General features: G+C 38.8%; 1 protein-coding gene across 1 annotated transcript; it reads left to right on the forward strand.

Moving 5' to 3' along the window:
* Nucleotides 1–442: 442 nt before the first annotated feature.
* LOC134205718 (fatty acid hydroxylase domain-containing protein 2-like) lies at nucleotides 443–8,340 on the forward strand. The gene is made up of 3 exons (XM_062681262.1): nucleotides 443–744; nucleotides 797–1,257; nucleotides 8,161–8,340. The coding sequence occupies exons 1-3, from the start codon at nucleotides 517–519 to the stop codon at nucleotides 8,273–8,275; spliced, it is 804 nt and encodes a 267-aa protein (XP_062537246.1). The 5' UTR covers nucleotides 443–516; the 3' UTR covers nucleotides 8,276–8,340.
* Nucleotides 8,341–17,779: the final 9,439 nt, after the last annotated feature.

Genomic DNA, 17,779 nt, shown 5'->3' on the forward strand with positions numbered 1-17,779 from the left:
TCCAAACTATATGCGCTAAAGTAAAAAACATGGAAAAACTGCCGGAATATCTTTAAAAATCACAAAGTTTTGCTCCAGTTTCCCCTGAGTTAATGAAGTTTTCCATTAAATATATGAAGAAAAAAGATTCGAACTCTTATTTTATTATTAATTTAATCAATAATCTATTTTGCATTTTATGGCATACTAAATTGAAAAACACACAAACTCAACGCCAGAACGTAAGTTAAGTTTTCTCAATGAAGTACTATTAAAGATTGTTTATCGATGTATTAAAATTGTTATAGACCCTGATTTGGTAAGGAGTCAACTGTTGGAATTTTTTCCCTATAGTCCAAACTCCACCATGATTCGCTTAAGAAGGTTAAAGAACAACTGAGAGAACAACACAGAAAACATACAAACATCAGTTTCGGTAATCTTATTTGCATATCTATCTATAGCTAAACAAGTCTGCGGAAGCTGGGTCGATTGATCGAGTTGTTTAGTCTAGAAGATAAATTTGAAGTGATCAGAATGAGTTGTGAAAGGTGTCAAAAACATTGGGAACAATTTCTGGATTATTACAATCCTAACCCACATGTCATATGGATTTTTGGAACCATCGTTTACACAGCCACTGTGGCGACAATCATTTCAGGGTCATTTATGTTCATGGACGTAACAGGCTTCCCGAAGCGATTGCGTAAATACAAGCTTCAGCCGGGAACCAACGACCCTCTCACCTGGTTTCAAATGAAAAAGGTATGAATAACTGATATTCATTGTCCATCGTTCATCTTTGATTCTATTGCAGCTGATCAAGACCGCCATCATTAACATGATTTTAGTTGGAACTCCTACTCTAGCAGTTTTTCACGGAATAACAGTGGCATTGGGGCGTTATGTTGATTTAAGAGTATTACCATCACTGTTTGAAATACTCTACACTATACCTTTCGCCATGCTGTCGTCTGAAACAGTATTCTACTACAGTCACAGATTGTTGCATTCTAAATACCTGTACAAAATGGTTCACAAAAAGCACCACGAGTGGACTGCACCTGTATCGCTGGCCGCAGTTTATGCACATCCAATCGAATACATCGTCAGCAACATGGCTCCGTTCTATGCACCTGTCATACTGGTCAAGACCCACCTGTTTACAGGTTGGATTTGGGCTGCTATAGTATTGTTAGGAACATTGCACGATCATTCCGGATACCATCTTCTGTTTCTTTGGGGATCACCAGATTTCCATGATTTTCATCATCTAAAGTAAGTAAATGTCACGAACCGTCAAATTGCGGAACTAGCAACTCTTAGAATAGAGCCATTCAGATACATGTTTCAAGGTTGATCGTCATTGATCTACAGATATCAAAGCTCTCAAACTTTAGTATGTGATAGCAAGGTATTACGTTCAGATCAGAATATAATTCCGTATCGTTCTCAAGCTACATGCCAAAAAGTTCTTAGTTCATTTCAGCCGAGAAATGAAGGCTTAAAATCGTACTTTTTCTACAAAGACAGTAAGTGCTCAAAACTCAAAACTTATCGAAACGATAAATATGATATACACTCAACCCTCTTTTTACGTCACTTATTGGGGGGACGTAAACCGAATGTGACGTAAAAGAATTTTTGTTAAATTTCTAGTACTTCACTTAATTTATTGATAGTGAGGATACTTTCAAATATATTCACTTGCGTCTTACATGAGGTATTGTAAGATCTCTCCAGATCCAGGAGATGCTATAAGATTTCCAAATTGACCTGGAGTTTGAATCAAATGGTCTACCGAATCAACCAAAGCCTTCATGATGTCTCCAGCTGTGGTACCAACTCAATAATGTCCTCCGAGGATTTGTCTGTCAATTGCGTCTCGAAACAAGACATATGAGGTGTTGTAAGATCTCCAAATTGTCCTGGAGTTTGAATCAAATGGTCCACCAAATCAACCAAGGCTTTCATGATGTCCCCAGTTTCGGTGTCAACCCAATTTTGTCCTCCGATTATTTGTCTTTCACTTGCGTCTTCAATTCCTGCATGTATGAAGTTGTAAGATCTCCAAATTGTCCTGGAGTTTGAATCAAATGATCTACCGAATCTACTGAGGCTTGCATGATGTCCTCAGCCGCGGTATCATCCCAATCTTGCCTTCCGAGTCTTTGTCTTTGACTTGCGTCTCAATCCAGATATATGAGATGTTTTAAGATCTGCAAATTGTCCTGGAGTTTGAATCAGGGGGAAGCCAGAGTAAACGCGACGTGCGATGCGACGCGACGCGACAGTGCAATTTGACAGCCTGTTGATAATGATTGTTATTCTTTTACGTGAGTCGCGTCGCGTCGCATCGCTCGTCGCGTTTACTCTGGCTTGCCCCTCAGATGGTCTACTGAATCAAACAAGGCTTCCACGATGTTCCCAGCCTCGGTGTCAATCCAATTTTGTCTTCTGAGTATTGGTCTTTTACTAACGTATCAAATACAGGCATATTCGACATTGTAAGATCTCCAAATTGTCCTGGAATTTAAATCAAATGGTGAAATGAATCAACCAAGGCTTCCATGGTGCCCCCAGCCACGGTATCATCCCAATCATGCCCTCCGAGTATTTGACTTTTACTTGCGTTTCAAGTCCAGGTATATGAGATGTTTTAAGATCTCCAAATTGTTCTGGAGTTAGAATCAAATGGTCTACCGAATCTACTGAGGCTTGCACGATGTCCTCAGCTGCGGTATCATCCCACTCATGCCCGCCGAGTATTTGTCTTTCACTTGCGTCTCAAAACCAGATATATGAGATGTTTTAAGATCTGCAAATTGTCCTGGAGTTTGAATCAGATGGTCTACTGAATCAAACAAGGCTTCCAAGATGTTCCCAGCCTCGGTGTCAACCCAATTTTGTCTTCCGAGTATTGGTCTTTTACTAATGTCTCAAATACAGGCATATTCGAAATTGGAAGATCTCCAAATTGTCCTGGAGTTGAAATCAAATGGTTCATCGAATCAACCAAAGCCTTTATGATGTCCTAAGCCGTGGTATCAACTCAATAATGTTCTCTGAGTATTTGTCTTTCACTTGCGTCTCAAAACAAAACATATAAGGTGTTGTAAGATCTCCAAATTGTCCTGTAGTTTGAATCAATTGGTGTAATGAATCAACCAAGGCTTCCATGGTGCCCCCAGTCACGATATTAAACCAATTATGTTCTCCGATTGTTTGTCTTTTACTTACGTCTCAAATACAGGCATATGATACGTTTTAAGATCTCCGAATTGTTCTGGAGTTTAAATCAAGTGTTCTGTCGAATCAAACAAGGCTTTCACGATGTCCCCAGCCGCGGTGTCAACTCAATTTTGTCTTCTGAGCATTGATCTTTTACTAACGTCTCAAATACAGGAATATGAGATGTTCTAAGATCTCCAAATTGTCCTGGAGCTTAAATCAAATGATCTATCGAATCAACCAAAGATTTCATGATGTCCTAAGCCGTGGTATCAACTCCAAAATGTTCTCTAAATATTTTTCTTTCACTTGCATCTCAAAACAAAGCATATGAGGTGTTGTAAGATCTCCAAATTGTCCAGGAGTTTGAATCAAATGGTCTAATGAATAAACCAAGGCTACCATGGTTCCACCAACCACGGTGTCAACCCAGTTTTGTCTTCTGAGTATTAGTCTTTCACTTGAGTCACAAATTTTAGCATGTAAGATGTTGTAAGATCTTCAAGTTGTCCTGGAGTTTGAATCAATGGTCTACCTAATCAACCAAGGCTTTCATGATTTCTTCACTCGCGGTATCAACTCAATTATATTCCCCGAGTGTTTGTCTTTCACTCGTCTCAAATCAAGGCACATGAGGTGTTGTAAGATCTCAAAGTTTTCCTGGAATTTGGATAGTTTGCGAATTGCGTCTCAAACTCTGACATGTAACATGTTGTAAGATCTCCCAATTGTTCTAGAGATTGAATCAAATGGTCTACCGAATCAATCAAGGCTTCCATTATGTCCATGGCCACGAAGTCTAGACTTCAGATATTTCTTCGATGACTTGGAGTGGAATAATTGTTGAATGCGTATCTAACATGGATCTATGCATCAAAATGGGATGAACAATTTAAAAATAATAATCCTGTAGACCTGAAGACCAGTACTCCATGACTTTCTTAAATTACCTGGAATGGAACAATAGTTGAAGAGGTATCCAATTTAGTCCTATGGATCAAAAACGGGTATGAGGAAGTTTTTTTTAAAAGAGATAACAGCCTTTTGGTTACGCGTAAAGCTTATATTTCAGGGATGGATGATATCCATGGATGTTCTGCAATGGAAAAATAGTTGAAGCCGTATTCACTTTGGTTCTATGGATCAAAAAGGGCATGGCCCATATGAATTGCCGAATTTAGTCACAATCAAATTGCTAGAACCATCCCTACAAACATTTTAGTTTTATGCTGATTTTACCGAAGTCATGTAGAGCAAATAATGGTTTTCATGACCGTTATAGAACTAAAAATGTTCCTTGGGATGATTGTCTGACTTGTGCTGCTCAGGTTGTTACTGGGGTTGCTTCGGCAAACCATTTGATTCATGCTCCAGGACAATTTGGAGATCTTAGAACAACTCATATGCCTGGAATTGAAACGCAAGTGAAAGACAAATACCCTGGAAACATAATTGTGCTGATACCACGGAGTGGGACATCATGGAAGCCTTGGTTGATACGGCAGACCATTTACAGTCAAACCTCCATGAGTCGATGTTCTATGATTCGATATCGACTCATGGAAGCAAATTATTCCATATCAAAAAATATTTTCTGGGTTACTATGATGGTCCCTTCAAACAGTTCTCTAGGGATTTCATATTCCTCATCTCGATTTGTCCATGAGTCGATGGTCCCTTCAATATCGACTCATGGAAGTTTGACTGTATTTCAAACTCCTGGACAATTTGAAGATCTTAAAACATCTCATATGCCTGGATTTGTGACGCAAGTGAAAGTAAAATACTCGGAGGACATAATTGGGTTGATACCGCAGCTATGGACATCATGGAAGCCTTGGTTGATTCGGCAGACCATTCGATTCAAACTCCAAAACGATTTGGAGATCTTAATACATCTCATATGTGTGGATTTGAGATGCAAGTGAAAGAAAATTACTCTGAGGAAATAATTGGGTTGATACCGCAGCTATGGACATCATGGAAGACTTGTTTGATTCGGCAGACCATTTGATTCAAACTTTGGGAGGATTTGGAGATCTTACTACATCTCATATGTCTGAATTTGAGACGCTAGTGGAAGAAAATTACTCGGAGGACATAATTGGGTTAATACCGCAGCTATGGACATCATGGAAGCCTTGGTGGATTCGGCAGACCATTTGATTCAAACTCCAGGACGATTTGGAGATACTACATCTCATATGTCTGGATTTGAGACGCAAGTGAAAGAAAAATACACGAAGGACATAATTAGGTTGATACCGCGGCTGGGGACATCATGAAAGCCTTGGTTGATTCGGCAGAACGTTTGATTCCAACTCAAGGGCAATTTGGAGATCTTAGAACAACTCATATGCCTACATTTGAGATGCAAGTTAAAGACAAATACTCGGAGGACATATTTGGGATGAATTCGCGGCTGAGGAGTCTAGGGAATTCTTGAATGACCAGGAAAGGATCGGCTGCTTAAGGCATATTGAGTTTGGTTTAATAGATCATATAGAGCATGAACCATCTAATAAAAGAGATAACAGCCCTTCGGTTACGCTGGTACACCTGAAGACCTATATTCCAGGGAATTCTTGTTTGACCTGACGCGTGATTTTCGAAAACGTCGTAAGTCCAAATGAGAGACTCTCTTTCATTACGCTCTCTTTTGCTAATATCTAAGCTAATTTAAAATTTGTTGCAATATTTTCACCTCAGCACACTAGTCAAAGCTAATTTCTTCAGGTCGATGCTGGAAAATCGAATGTAAATGTTAGTATGGCTTTGTAATAATCGAAAGAGAAAGTAAACAAAGAGAGCCTCTCTTTTGGACTTACGACGTTTTCAAAAATCACGCGAGATACGATAAATGGGAAGGGAAACATCGAATCATCATCTGCTGAAGGTATCTGTGACCTATTTCGCAGTCACTTCTCTAGCGTGTTCACGCAAGAGTCTTTAGACTGTCAACAAGTTTCCGAAGCAGCGTGTAATGTTCCAGTCCATCCCCCTGTTGGTGAACACCCAATCATTACTGAAGACACAATTGTGGAAGCTTGTTCCACCATGAAAGCTTCATACAACTCAGGTCCCGACGGTATACCTGCTACGGTGTTAAAGAAATGCTCCCTCAGTTTATCTAAGCCGCTATCCCAACTTTTCAACCTCTCGCTTCAATCTGGAAACTTCCCAGACCACTGGAAAACATCATATGTCTTCCCAGTGTTAAAAAAGGAAACAAACGCGAAATTAGCAACTACCGCGGAACAGCTGCTATGTGCGCAGTCTCAAAGTTGTTCGAGAAAGTTATGTACAATTTTGTATTCCACAATTGTCATCACTTCATCTCGGAGCATCAACATGGTTTCATGCCGAAACGATCAACGAATAGTAATTTGCTGCTGTACTCTTCTTTTATCGCAAAAGCTCTTCAGAAATGCCAACAAGTCGACTCAATTCACACCGATTTCTCTGCCGCATTTGACAAGATTAATCATCAAATTACTATCGCCAAGTTTGAGCGATTGGGATTCTCTGGATCATTTCTTCGCTGGTTACAGTCCTACCTGCATGGCCGGGAAATGGCCATTAAGATTGGGGATATCATCTCATCCTATTTCCTCGTTACCTCGGGGGTGCCACAAGGTAGTCACTTAGGTCCGCTAATTTTCTTGGTCTACCTGAATGATGTCCATCCACATTTGAAATGCCTCAAGCTTTCATTTGCTGATGATTTCAAACTATATTGGATAGTTAATACTGTACACGATGCCCTATTCCTACAATCCCAACTGGAGCGGTTCACCGATTGGTGTACAGTTAACCGCATGGATTTGAACGCTAGTAAATGTTCGATAATTTCATTCTCCCGCCGACGCTCTTCGCTCGATTTTGACTATAAAGTTGGCGCTGTCAGCCTAAAAAGAGAATCAGTGATCAAAGATCTAGGTGTTCTGTTAGATTCGATGATTCGTAGCTGACTTTTAAGGACCACATCGGATACATCACCTCAAAAGCCTCTAAAACACTCGGTTTCATCTCCCGCATAGCTAAAAATTTCAAAAACATTCAATGTCTCAAATCCCTGTATTGTTCACTAGTGAGATCGATTTTAGAATACTCGTGCATTGTTTGGGCACCATACTATCTCAACAGTATTCAACGTATTGAAACCATTCAACGCAAATTCTTACATTTTGCTGTGCGCCACCTACCATGGAACGATCCCTTCAATCTTCCCAGTTACGATGATCGTTGTAAGCTTATAAAATTAGAACCTTTGAGTGTGCGCCGCGACGTCTCCAAGGCGCTTTATGTTTCTGATCTTCTGAACTCCGAAGTTGATTGCCCTGGTCTCTTATCTAGTCTGAATTTAAATATTCCCTATAGACAGCTTCGGTCAAACAATTTTCTGTTTCTTCACGGTGCTCGCACAAATTACGGACATAATGAGCCTCTCACTGGTATGTGTAGGACGTTCAACCGTTGTTCATCGGAATTCGATTTTCACCTTTCACGATTGACCCTCAAAAAGAAATTCACCCTTCTTATCACTACCACTACCAACTCTACACGTTAGCAAGTTTTTTGTTTGTTTTATTGTATAGTGTTTTTCTTGAAATTGTTTCTGTACATATGTTAGTTATAAGTAGTGTATAATGTATAATTGTATATTTAAGACCATAATTAATCATTTGGAGTCAATGTAAATTCTGTTGATACGAAAAGATGAAAAGGTTTTGCGCCCATTCGAGAAAGTGCCTATACGAGCACTACTCGAACGGGCTTTTCCCTACTCCTAGCCTTCTGTGAATATCTCCTAGCCTTCTGTGAATATTTCGTTTTTGGAGTGAAATGATAAGCTTTCGGTACAACTTTTTGTACGAGAAAGACAACAAGTGATGACTATAATTATTAGTAATATATCCTAATCTATTACCAATTTTCCTTTCAACACAGGTTCAATCAATGTTACGGAGCCATTGGTATCCTGGATTGGTTGCATGGAACCGACGTTCAATTCAGACGTTACAAGGCTAAACAACAAGCTGCACTTCAGGACTCCGACAAATAGAAATATCTTAGGCAAAACCGGAAGTCTTACTGGTTTTATACTGAAATAAAGTGAATTAATTTTAACTCTATGGAATTTATTATCTTTATCATTATCACTATAGAATATTGTTACACACCAAAATGTGATATCAGATTCTAGCAAAATAAATTACTGAATACCATGGACCTCGGAATGAACCACAACATAGGGTAAGGCACCTTGAAATCCCCCTCACCCCAGTTTTCGCCCATCTATTTTAAAATCTTCTTTTATATCAAACTAGTTTTTGAAAACAGTACCGTAATCCGGGGGAACATTGATCAGCAGGGTAAATTGATCAGTTTCACCATTTTCAAGAAATGAATAAAATATTATTTCCTGTTATCATAATTACTTATTGTGAGCCAGGTATCTTAATCTTGACTCAATTTGTTGCTGAATGATGTAACGTTCGGATGAATTTGCATTTATTAATAAAATCAACATTAATTTTTGAACGCACAGGAAGCAAATATATTGTTGAAAACAAGATAATTCCACTAGCGGTGATGATTTCTTTCTCGAAACAATCGATGCACATCGCTTCAGCGTAAGAAATTCCAACTATAATTGCCTACCTTTAGGGGTTTGCATAAAGCTATGTCCATTTAGAATCCGGAATAATTTATTGTATTGCAGCGGCACGGAAAGTGACCGCTGGAAGAATTCTTTTACAGCGGTTTGTCTACCAAGGCGCCCACTTGCTGTGGTATAAATTTCACGATGTTTCGTGCAGTGCACGCTAAAAATGAACTACTCAAAATTGAGTCGAATCCGACTCATTTTCATTAAAAACGGGACAACTCAAAATTTGAGTAAAAGATGCTACTTCAATAAAATGATGATTTCGCGAAAGTTAAGCTTGGCCTTCCATCAATTTTTAATACGACAGATGCGAATCAAGTTTATCTATCTATCTAAGTGCATTTTACGACAAACAGACTCCTAGTTTAAGTGCAATCATCATTTTATTGAAGTAGTATCTTTTACTCAAATTTTGAGTTGTCCCGTTTTTAATGAAAATGAGTCGGATTCGACTCAATTTTGAGTAGTTCATTTTTACCGTGTGAGTCAAAAATTATTCCAGTTTGTGACGAATAAGACGATGGACTCGAAGCTGTACAAAGAGGAATGTATCAAAAACCGCGGTCTACCTTCCATAAAGCCCATAAAGGTCCGGTGAAGTTTTGGCCAGATTTGGCGAGTTGCAGCTACAGCCGGGAAGTTATCCAGTGGTACCGCGATTATAACGAAGATTTCATCGATAAAAATATAAATCCACGCAACTGCCCACAGCTCCGGCCCTTCGAGACATTTTGGGCAGTAATGAAGCGGAAGCTTAAGTAAAGTGAAAAAACAGCTCGGGATGACCAAAATGTGGAACAAATGTGCCAAGGAAGTTGACTCCGGAGGTGTGCAACTTTTGATAAGAGGAATAAAGAAGAAGGTGCGAATTTTCACTAGAAACAAGAAGAAAGATTTGTATCAATATTTTTTCCTTAAATTACAGTGAATTACCCTTGTTTTGATGTATTAACCTTATTTGTATGTCAATCCGTTACCGAGATACAGGTGATTTTATTATTCCGGATTCTAAATGGACACAGCTTTACACTTTCTCTATCCAGTTTTCCGCGAGCGGTAATGGCAGCCAGCTTGCCTGAGGATAAGTCTCTGATTTGACGTTTTTTTTTTCCTGTTGGGTATCTTAATCACTGCGACCATTTGTTAGATCTATTGTGATATATGCCCCATTTGATCTAGCTTTGTCAAGTTGACGCATCATTACTATTTAGAGCAATTGCATTTCCTTGACTACAAGCGTTATCCCAATGCGGTATTATGGTTCTGATGAATCGTACTACCATATTGGGACTTGTTCTCCAAACTTCTGAGGGTTCTATAAGCCCCCTATTGAAGAACTGTAATCTCTTTCTAAAAATTGCCGGACAATGGCATAACAGATGTTCCGAGTCTTCTACATGTGTGCCGCAGAAACGACATACATCATCTTGAAGTTTTTCTAACAGATTCAAGTGATATCGGCTCGGGCAATGGCCTGTTATAAGACCTGTATATGTGTTAAGATCTTTTTTTGAAAGATCTAAAATTTTGCGAGTGATAAATGCGTTTGGTGCGATGAAACGTTTAGATTGCCTCGCAATCAAGGTGTTTTTCCAGATGTCCTTTATTTTAGAATGTTCCCAAGATTTGAGTTCCATTCTAAGAGAACACGCAGATACACCACAAAATGGTTCGGGACCTATGAATTGTCGAGATGAACCAAGTCTGGCCAGCATATCAGCTTGTTCATTGCCTTCAATGCCAAAATGACCAGGAACCCAATACAGGTTCACTTTGTTACGACTACCCAAGGTTTGAAGTGACTGAACACATTCCCAAACGAGTTTGGATGTGCATGTTGCTGATTTCAAAGCATTCAATGCTGCTTGACTGTCACACATTATGAAAATATTTGAATGCCTGTAATTTCGGCGTAAGCATAAATTAGAGCATTCAAGAATAGCCTGAACTTCAGCTTGGAAAACAGTTGGCCACTTGCCCATGGAAATCGAGATATTTATCCCTGGGCCAGTTACGCCTGCTCCAACTTGATCGTTCAGCTTTGAACCATCGGTGTAAAATACAATTGATCCTGAGCGAAGACTTGGTCCACCGTTCGCCCATATATTTCGCTCAAGATTAATTACATCAAAGCATCGATAAAAATTGTATTTTCTCCTCATCCAATCATCATTGCTTGTGATAAGTGAGTTGATACTTATTTTGTTTAGAATACTAAGATGTCCTTTTAGGTCACCTTCGAAGAGGTTTGAATCTCTCTTGACCTTCAAAGCACTCTTCTCTGCTTCTAATTGAATAAATTGATCCAATGATAGCATGTGGAGCAAAGCGTCTAGCGCTTTATTAGGCGTGCTCCTCATTGCACCAGTTATTGAAAGAGTAGCTAATCTTTGAAGTTTTTCCATCTTCTTCTGAACCACCCTTTCTTTTGTTTTTGGCCACCATAGTAATGCGGCATACGACATTCTGGGTTTCACAATCGCCGTATAAATCCATTGAATCATTTTTGGCTTTAGTCCCCACTTTTTACCGAACGTCACCTTACTTATCCATAAAGCATTTGTAGCTTTGCTTAATACTTCCTCAAGATGTAAGTTCCAATTCAGCTTACTGTCAAGTCTAACTCCAAGATGCTTGACTGAGTTTGAAAGATTCAAATCTTCTCCTTTCAACTATAAAGTAGGAAGAGATTTTTTTCTTCTCCTTGTAAACGCCACTAATGTGGCCTTTGAAGGATTTATATTTAATCCTTCACAGAAAGAAAAATCATTAATAAAATCAAAAAATCCATTGGTTAAAATAAAAAGTTTCGTTGGTTCTTTTTCGTAGAGAGTTGCGTATGTTTGAAATAAAAGTACAGCAACTTTTGCGTCAGCAATGTTTCAAAAGTGGCATGCAATTCTGAAATTAAAAGTTTGAACTTTCAAAATAAAACTGTACAACTGTCAGATTCAAATAAGAAAAAGTGGTATATTTTCATTTGGGAATCGACTTTTTCTCAGCCTCAAAACGATCCTCCCAAACCATTTTTGTTCATTTTCTTTTAAAATTTTATTTAATCGTAATTGTTTTAGTTTATTCTCATTCTATTTTTTATTGTGAGTATTTGTTGTTAAGTTGGCCTGGTTTGCAGGACATGGATAGATGAATAGGGTTGTTTTGTCGTCGTTCTTTTAGCCATCGGAGAAGACGTCCGTCGAGATGCGCTTCCCTCTGCTTGTTTTTTGAATTTACCTATCGAGAAATAGAAACCATAAATGAAAAAATGTTCTCACTCGTGAGCTAAATATTCACCATCGTTCAAAACATGGTCCAGCAATTACCTTGTGATGTTTTATTGTGACGCCCATCTGCTACTTCTTGGACTGATTGGCGAACTCCGGGTTTCCAATCGTTCGATTCCGAACAAAAACCGTCCGGTCTGATACACCTTTCCATCAAAATTGAAGCCATTAGACGTCCCGTAATCTGCTTGGAAAAAGCCTCATGTGCTCGTAAAAACGCATTTTCTTTACTGATGGGGGTTGCGACTTACCTCATGCATCAGAACCTAATCCACCACTTCAGGTATATTCTCGGGTATATCTATCTAGCTGAAGGTTTTATTTTCACTTAAAACTATTTTTCTAAATATATTTTTAAAAAAATTATAAGCACCGAAGAGATTGTTTTGGTAAACTTCTGCTCTACCGTTTTCGTCAACGAGTTTGACACAAATGCTGTCCAATGAGCAGCTCGAAGTAGCTCGAAGTTGTTCCCGTCCTGCTCGTTCTTTTTTGTCAACAAATGGGCATGAGCAGGACAGGGAGAAACTTCGAGCTACTTCAAGCTCTCATTGGACAGCACTACATTGAGCGGTACATTTTTTTTGTGGGTGAATTGACAGTTCTAAAGTTTTATTTTTGAAAGGATGAACTTTTGAATATAATCTATATTAAGGTGAGTAATACTTTGAAATCCAATAAAAGACATTTACTTCAAACAATTTTACTTTCATTTCAAAGAAAACAAAACAGTTTTCAGAATAAAAGTTCAAAATTTTTAATAAAACCATTTTTGTTTTTTGTGTGTTCTTTTTCACACCATAGTGTGATGAAATTTAGAGCGATTTGCATTCGGTCCGAAATAACACAGTCATATTTTCCTCTTACTAATATGACTATATCATCCGCGAAGCCAATTATTTCAAAGCCTCGAGCCTCCAGTTGTTTGAGAAGATCATCAACGATTAAAAACCACAATAGAGGTGATAGTACGCCTCCTTGAGGACACCCTTTTACTGCTCTCACACTAATTGATGAGCTTCCAAGGTTGGCTGATATTTCTCTTTTTGATAACATCTCGCCAATCCAATCAACAATACATACATCAAAACCTCGTTTTAACATAGCATTCTTCATTGAACTGTGAGATGTGTTATCGAATGCTCCTTCAATGTCAAGGAACGCTGCAAGTGAAATTTCTTTTGCTTCAAAAGTTCTTTCCAACTTTGTAACTAGCTTGTGAAGCGCTGTTACTGAAGATTTTCCCTCCTGATATGCAAACTGATTTTTGCTTAGAGGAGTTTTCGTTAGATAAGATGATTTTATATACTCATCTATCAGTTTTTCCATTATTTTAAGTATAATGGACGATAAGCTGACTGGTCTGGAGATTTTGGGCATGATTTATCCTTCTTATTGGCTTTTGGGACAAATGTAACCCGCACTTCTCTCCATGCAGTCGGTATATAGCCTAATATTAAGCTTGATCGGAACATCTTAGTTAGTATGGGTGTTAAGATTGCTTTTCCCTTCTGCAGTAGAACAGGAAAGATTCTATTCCTACCAGGCGCTTTGAAGGGTTCAAAAGAATCAATCGCCAATTCAACTTTCTGTTTAGTAAATATTTCATTGACAAGAGCGCCATTCATTCCAATGACTTTATTCGTTTGTTGAATATCTCTCCTGGCTTCATTTACACTAACTTACATAACAGATGCATTCTGGTCTTCATGTGAGTTAATGATAGAGCACGGGAAGTGTGTTTGCATCATTACTTCTAATGTTTCATAACTTGTCTTGGTAAAAACCCGTTATCTTTTTTAATAGTCCCAAGACCATTTGTGTGATCTTTAGCAAGGACTTTCTGCAATCTAGCGGCTTCTGGAGTACTTTCAATGTGTGCCTCCAGTTTATCCTTTTCGATCTCCGAATATCTCTATTATAAGAAGTGAGGTATTCTTTGTATTGTTCCCACTGTTGTGAACGTTTAGCCCGGTTAAAGAGTTTCCGGGTTCTTTTCCCCATCTTTTGCAAGTTACTGTTCCGCCAGGGTACGTCTCTGTTTGAAGAACGTTCCTTAGCAGCACAGCTGACTTGAAAAGACTTCAGTATTAAGCCAGAAAATTGCTTAGAACTTTCTTCTAGTCCACGATAAGAATTTAATGAGGTGCTGCCACAAGATCACCACAAGAACGTATAAGGATGATGTTCTTGATTATTTGATAATTTTAAACTTTTTTAAAAAAATGTTTTTTGTCGAGTTTTTTGATTTTTTAATTTGGGGTAACTTTCAATCATTTATCTATCCAGTTTTCCGCGAGCGGTAATGGCCGCCAGCTTGTCTGCGGGTGAGTCTCTAATTTGACCTTTGTGGAGGTCAATTGCAATCAATTGCATACAGAAATCAGACGTGGAACAGATCATTGTGGACATGGAGACAGCGATTTCCCGAAACATCGAGCAACAGGATCAAAATACAGCGAGGAACATCGTGGCAGACGCCATCAAAGAAGGACGGCACGGGACAACGAACCATGACGAAAGAAGGATTCTAAAGGAGCTTAAGGAATAACCAGTATACTACGTAAAAGTCGATAGGGGCAATGCAGTAGTGGTAATGGATAAAGAGGACTACGACGAACAGATAACGACGAAAATCAACGGAGGACCTTATAGACATTTGAGAGTGGATCCGCTACCAGGATTAATACGACTCACGGACAAAACAATAAAGGAGTGTAAGGCGATCATCGGAGAAGCTCGAGTAAAGACAGTAAACCCGGTACTACCTAGGATTAAAGGACTACCAAAAATCAATAAACCCGGCAAGGAGATGCGAGAGATAGTTTCATCAGTGGGTTCCCCTACCCAAAACATAGCCAATTGGTTGGTAAAGGAGTTCCAAAGTATGACGAAACCATTCCCCAGCAGGTCAGTCATCAACACCCAGGAGTTCGCCCAGAAGCTGTTGGAATCAGGACACATCGAAGAAGAGGACATAATGGTATCATTCGACGTAGCGGCATTGTTCCCTAGCGTTCCAGTGAAAGATGCTCTGAATCTTCTAGAGGATTGGCTGCTAACACAAACGACAGAAACAACATGGCGAGGAAAGGTGAAGATACCCCGATACCCCTGAGCGACGAAGGAAAAACGAAGGAACTACAATACATCTTGGAAACAGCGAAGATCAACGGATACCAGGAGAGGACTATACGAGCGATCATCAACAAGAAGGAAAGGGCCCTACGACGAAATGGACATACAACGCTGACACCGATCGATGAGCCGCTGAAAAGAGTTTCGGTTCCATATGATAAACACATCACCAACCAGCTACGCCCTCGACTAAGGAAATTCGGCATCGATCTAGTATTCTCCAGTAGAAGCAACCAACTCAAGTCTCTATTGGGTTCAACGAAGGATAAAGTAGAAATGTTGAATAAAGCAAAAGCAGGTGTTTATAAAATAAGTTGTTCCCAATGTGAGGGCGCCAGCCTTCAGGGGGCACCAAAATCACTGTTTGCTCTATAACAAATAGAACAGTTTTATTACTTGAAGGCCATGTAATAACCAAACCGACTATCGATTGGTCCAAACATCTATACTGCCGCTAACCGCAAGTCGAGCACATCTGTATATGGGGCTCCATATACAGATGTGCTCGACTTGCGGTTAGCGGCAGTATAGGTATATGGTAGATGCGTAATCTTGATGGAGCAAAAAAAGAAAATTTTCAATTATTTCACATCTAAATATTAAATGGATTGGTTTTAGTTTTGACTGCTATTCAGGATTCTCAGGGACCTCTGGAACCGGGTTGAAAGAGCCAATTGAATAAGAAAAAATCTGATAGTATCTTATTAAGTTATTTGAAAATCAATATGTTTGATATCCACATCGCGATTGGTAAAATTTTTGGTCACTATTATGGCCACCGAGAGTTTTTCGGAATCGTAATGTTTCAGCATTGTGGAGTGAATAGTGAAGAAATGATTCAGTTTTTCCATGTGGGTTCCTTCAAATGAATACGTCCACAAATAAGCGATTGACCAAATTCCGAGGGCCCTTTTGCTCCTATGATTGATACCAGGAATCCTCCAGGAATTCTTCCTACAGTTCCTCCAGCGATTCCTCCAGGAATCTTCCTTCCTTCCTCCGGTAGTTTCTCCAAGAATTACTTCGTTAGTTCCTCCAGAAGCTCCTACAGGAATTTCTCCGAATGTTTCTCCAAGAATTTCTTTGAAAGTTTCTGCAAGAATTTCTCCAGAAGTTTCTCCAGGAATTCATTCGGAATTTTTCAAGTTATTCCTACGGAAGTTCCTTTAGCAATTCCTCAGGAAGTTCCTCGAGGAATTCTTCCAAAAGTTCCTCAGGAATTCTTCCGGAAGTTCATCCAGAAATATATCTGAAAATTTCTTCAAGAATTCCTAAAAAAGGTTCTTAAGAAATTCCTCCGTGATTTATTGCAGGATTTCATCCAGAAATTTGTTCAGACTTAATTTCCGGAAGTTTGTCCCCCAATTCCTCCGGAAGATCGTCCAGTATTTTTGCAGAATTTCCTCAGGAAATCTTTCAGAAGCTCCGCCAGGAGTTCCACTAGGAGCTACTCCAAAAATTCACATGAGAATTCCACTTACTTTGAGTTTATATATACCCATCTATCCAGCTCTCGAGAATTCTACTGGAAATTCCTCCAGGTATTTTCCCCAAAAAATGTCCAAGAACTCTACTTGAAAACGTTTAGAAATGCTTAAAAAGTTCCTTAACGATCAAATTACCGCCACTCACCAGAAATGTCATCATCATTGATCATCAAAAGTGAAAAAAAGTGCAACCGTTAGCTTGTAGAGCTTCGTATGGCATTTTCATTGCAAATTTTTCGGAGACGATTGCTTCAAGTTCTAATTTAAACATTATTCTATCACTTACTCACCTTTTTTGGGCGGAAAAATAACGTAGTCGAAGAAAAACTGGTATAGAAAAAAAATCCTCGAAATCCAGTTCAGCACTACCACACATGTTGCAACTCACAGCGTTACAGCACCGCCCGGGAAGCTTTCAAATTAAACCTTATTTTCACCATCTTCCATTTGGATTCTTGTCTCAAAAAACACATCACTCGTATCACGCACTATCAATTTTTCACAAGAAACCCCATTTCACGCAGTATATTGATTAAAATTGAAAAAAACTGCATTTTTATTTCAAACCCAACAGGTGCACAAAATAAAACCAAAACATAACTAATACGCCACAAACTCGAAGTGCTATTTGTAAACGTATACACGGGTGCATTGGTATGCGAAGCAATCAGTAACCAGAATTGCCAAAAATGTTTTATGAAAATCTATAAAAAGTTAATTAAAGTACTGTAAAAGTAGGTATAGAACTCAATTTTCAATGTCAAATTATTACTAAATGCGTGTAAGTAGGTAATGTAAGGAAAAGGATGAAAAAAATACTTCATGGTATTTATATTTTTACTCTTATTGATTCGTGTAAATTGTTTTTCGCCACCTTTCTGGTAGCACTAATAATAAACCCCACATATGATTGATCATATGTTATTTATTTACATTCGAAGGATTTCAAGTGGTGACCTTCACATGACTTATTCGTCAAATGTTTATTT

This window comes from Armigeres subalbatus, chromosome 1 (assembly GCF_024139115.2).
Source record: "Armigeres subalbatus isolate Guangzhou_Male chromosome 1, GZ_Asu_2, whole genome shotgun sequence".
Lineage (NCBI taxonomy): Eukaryota > Metazoa > Arthropoda > Insecta > Diptera > Culicidae > Armigeres > Armigeres subalbatus.

What these genes read in the sequence shown, in the direction of transcription:
- LOC134205718 (XM_062681262.1), top strand. Translation starts at nt 517, where the DNA reads ATGAGTTGTGAAAGGTGTCAAAAACATTGGGAACAATTTCTGGATTAT. An exon ending in CCTGGTTTCAAATGAAAAAG is followed by an intron (nt 745 to 796) that starts GTATGAATAACT and finishes ATTCTATTGCAG; the next exon opens with CTGATCAAGACCGCCATCAT. An exon ending in CATGATTTTCATCATCTAAA is followed by an intron (nt 1,258 to 8,160) that starts GTAAGTAAATGT and finishes CTTTCAACACAG; the next exon opens with GTTCAATCAATGTTACGGAG.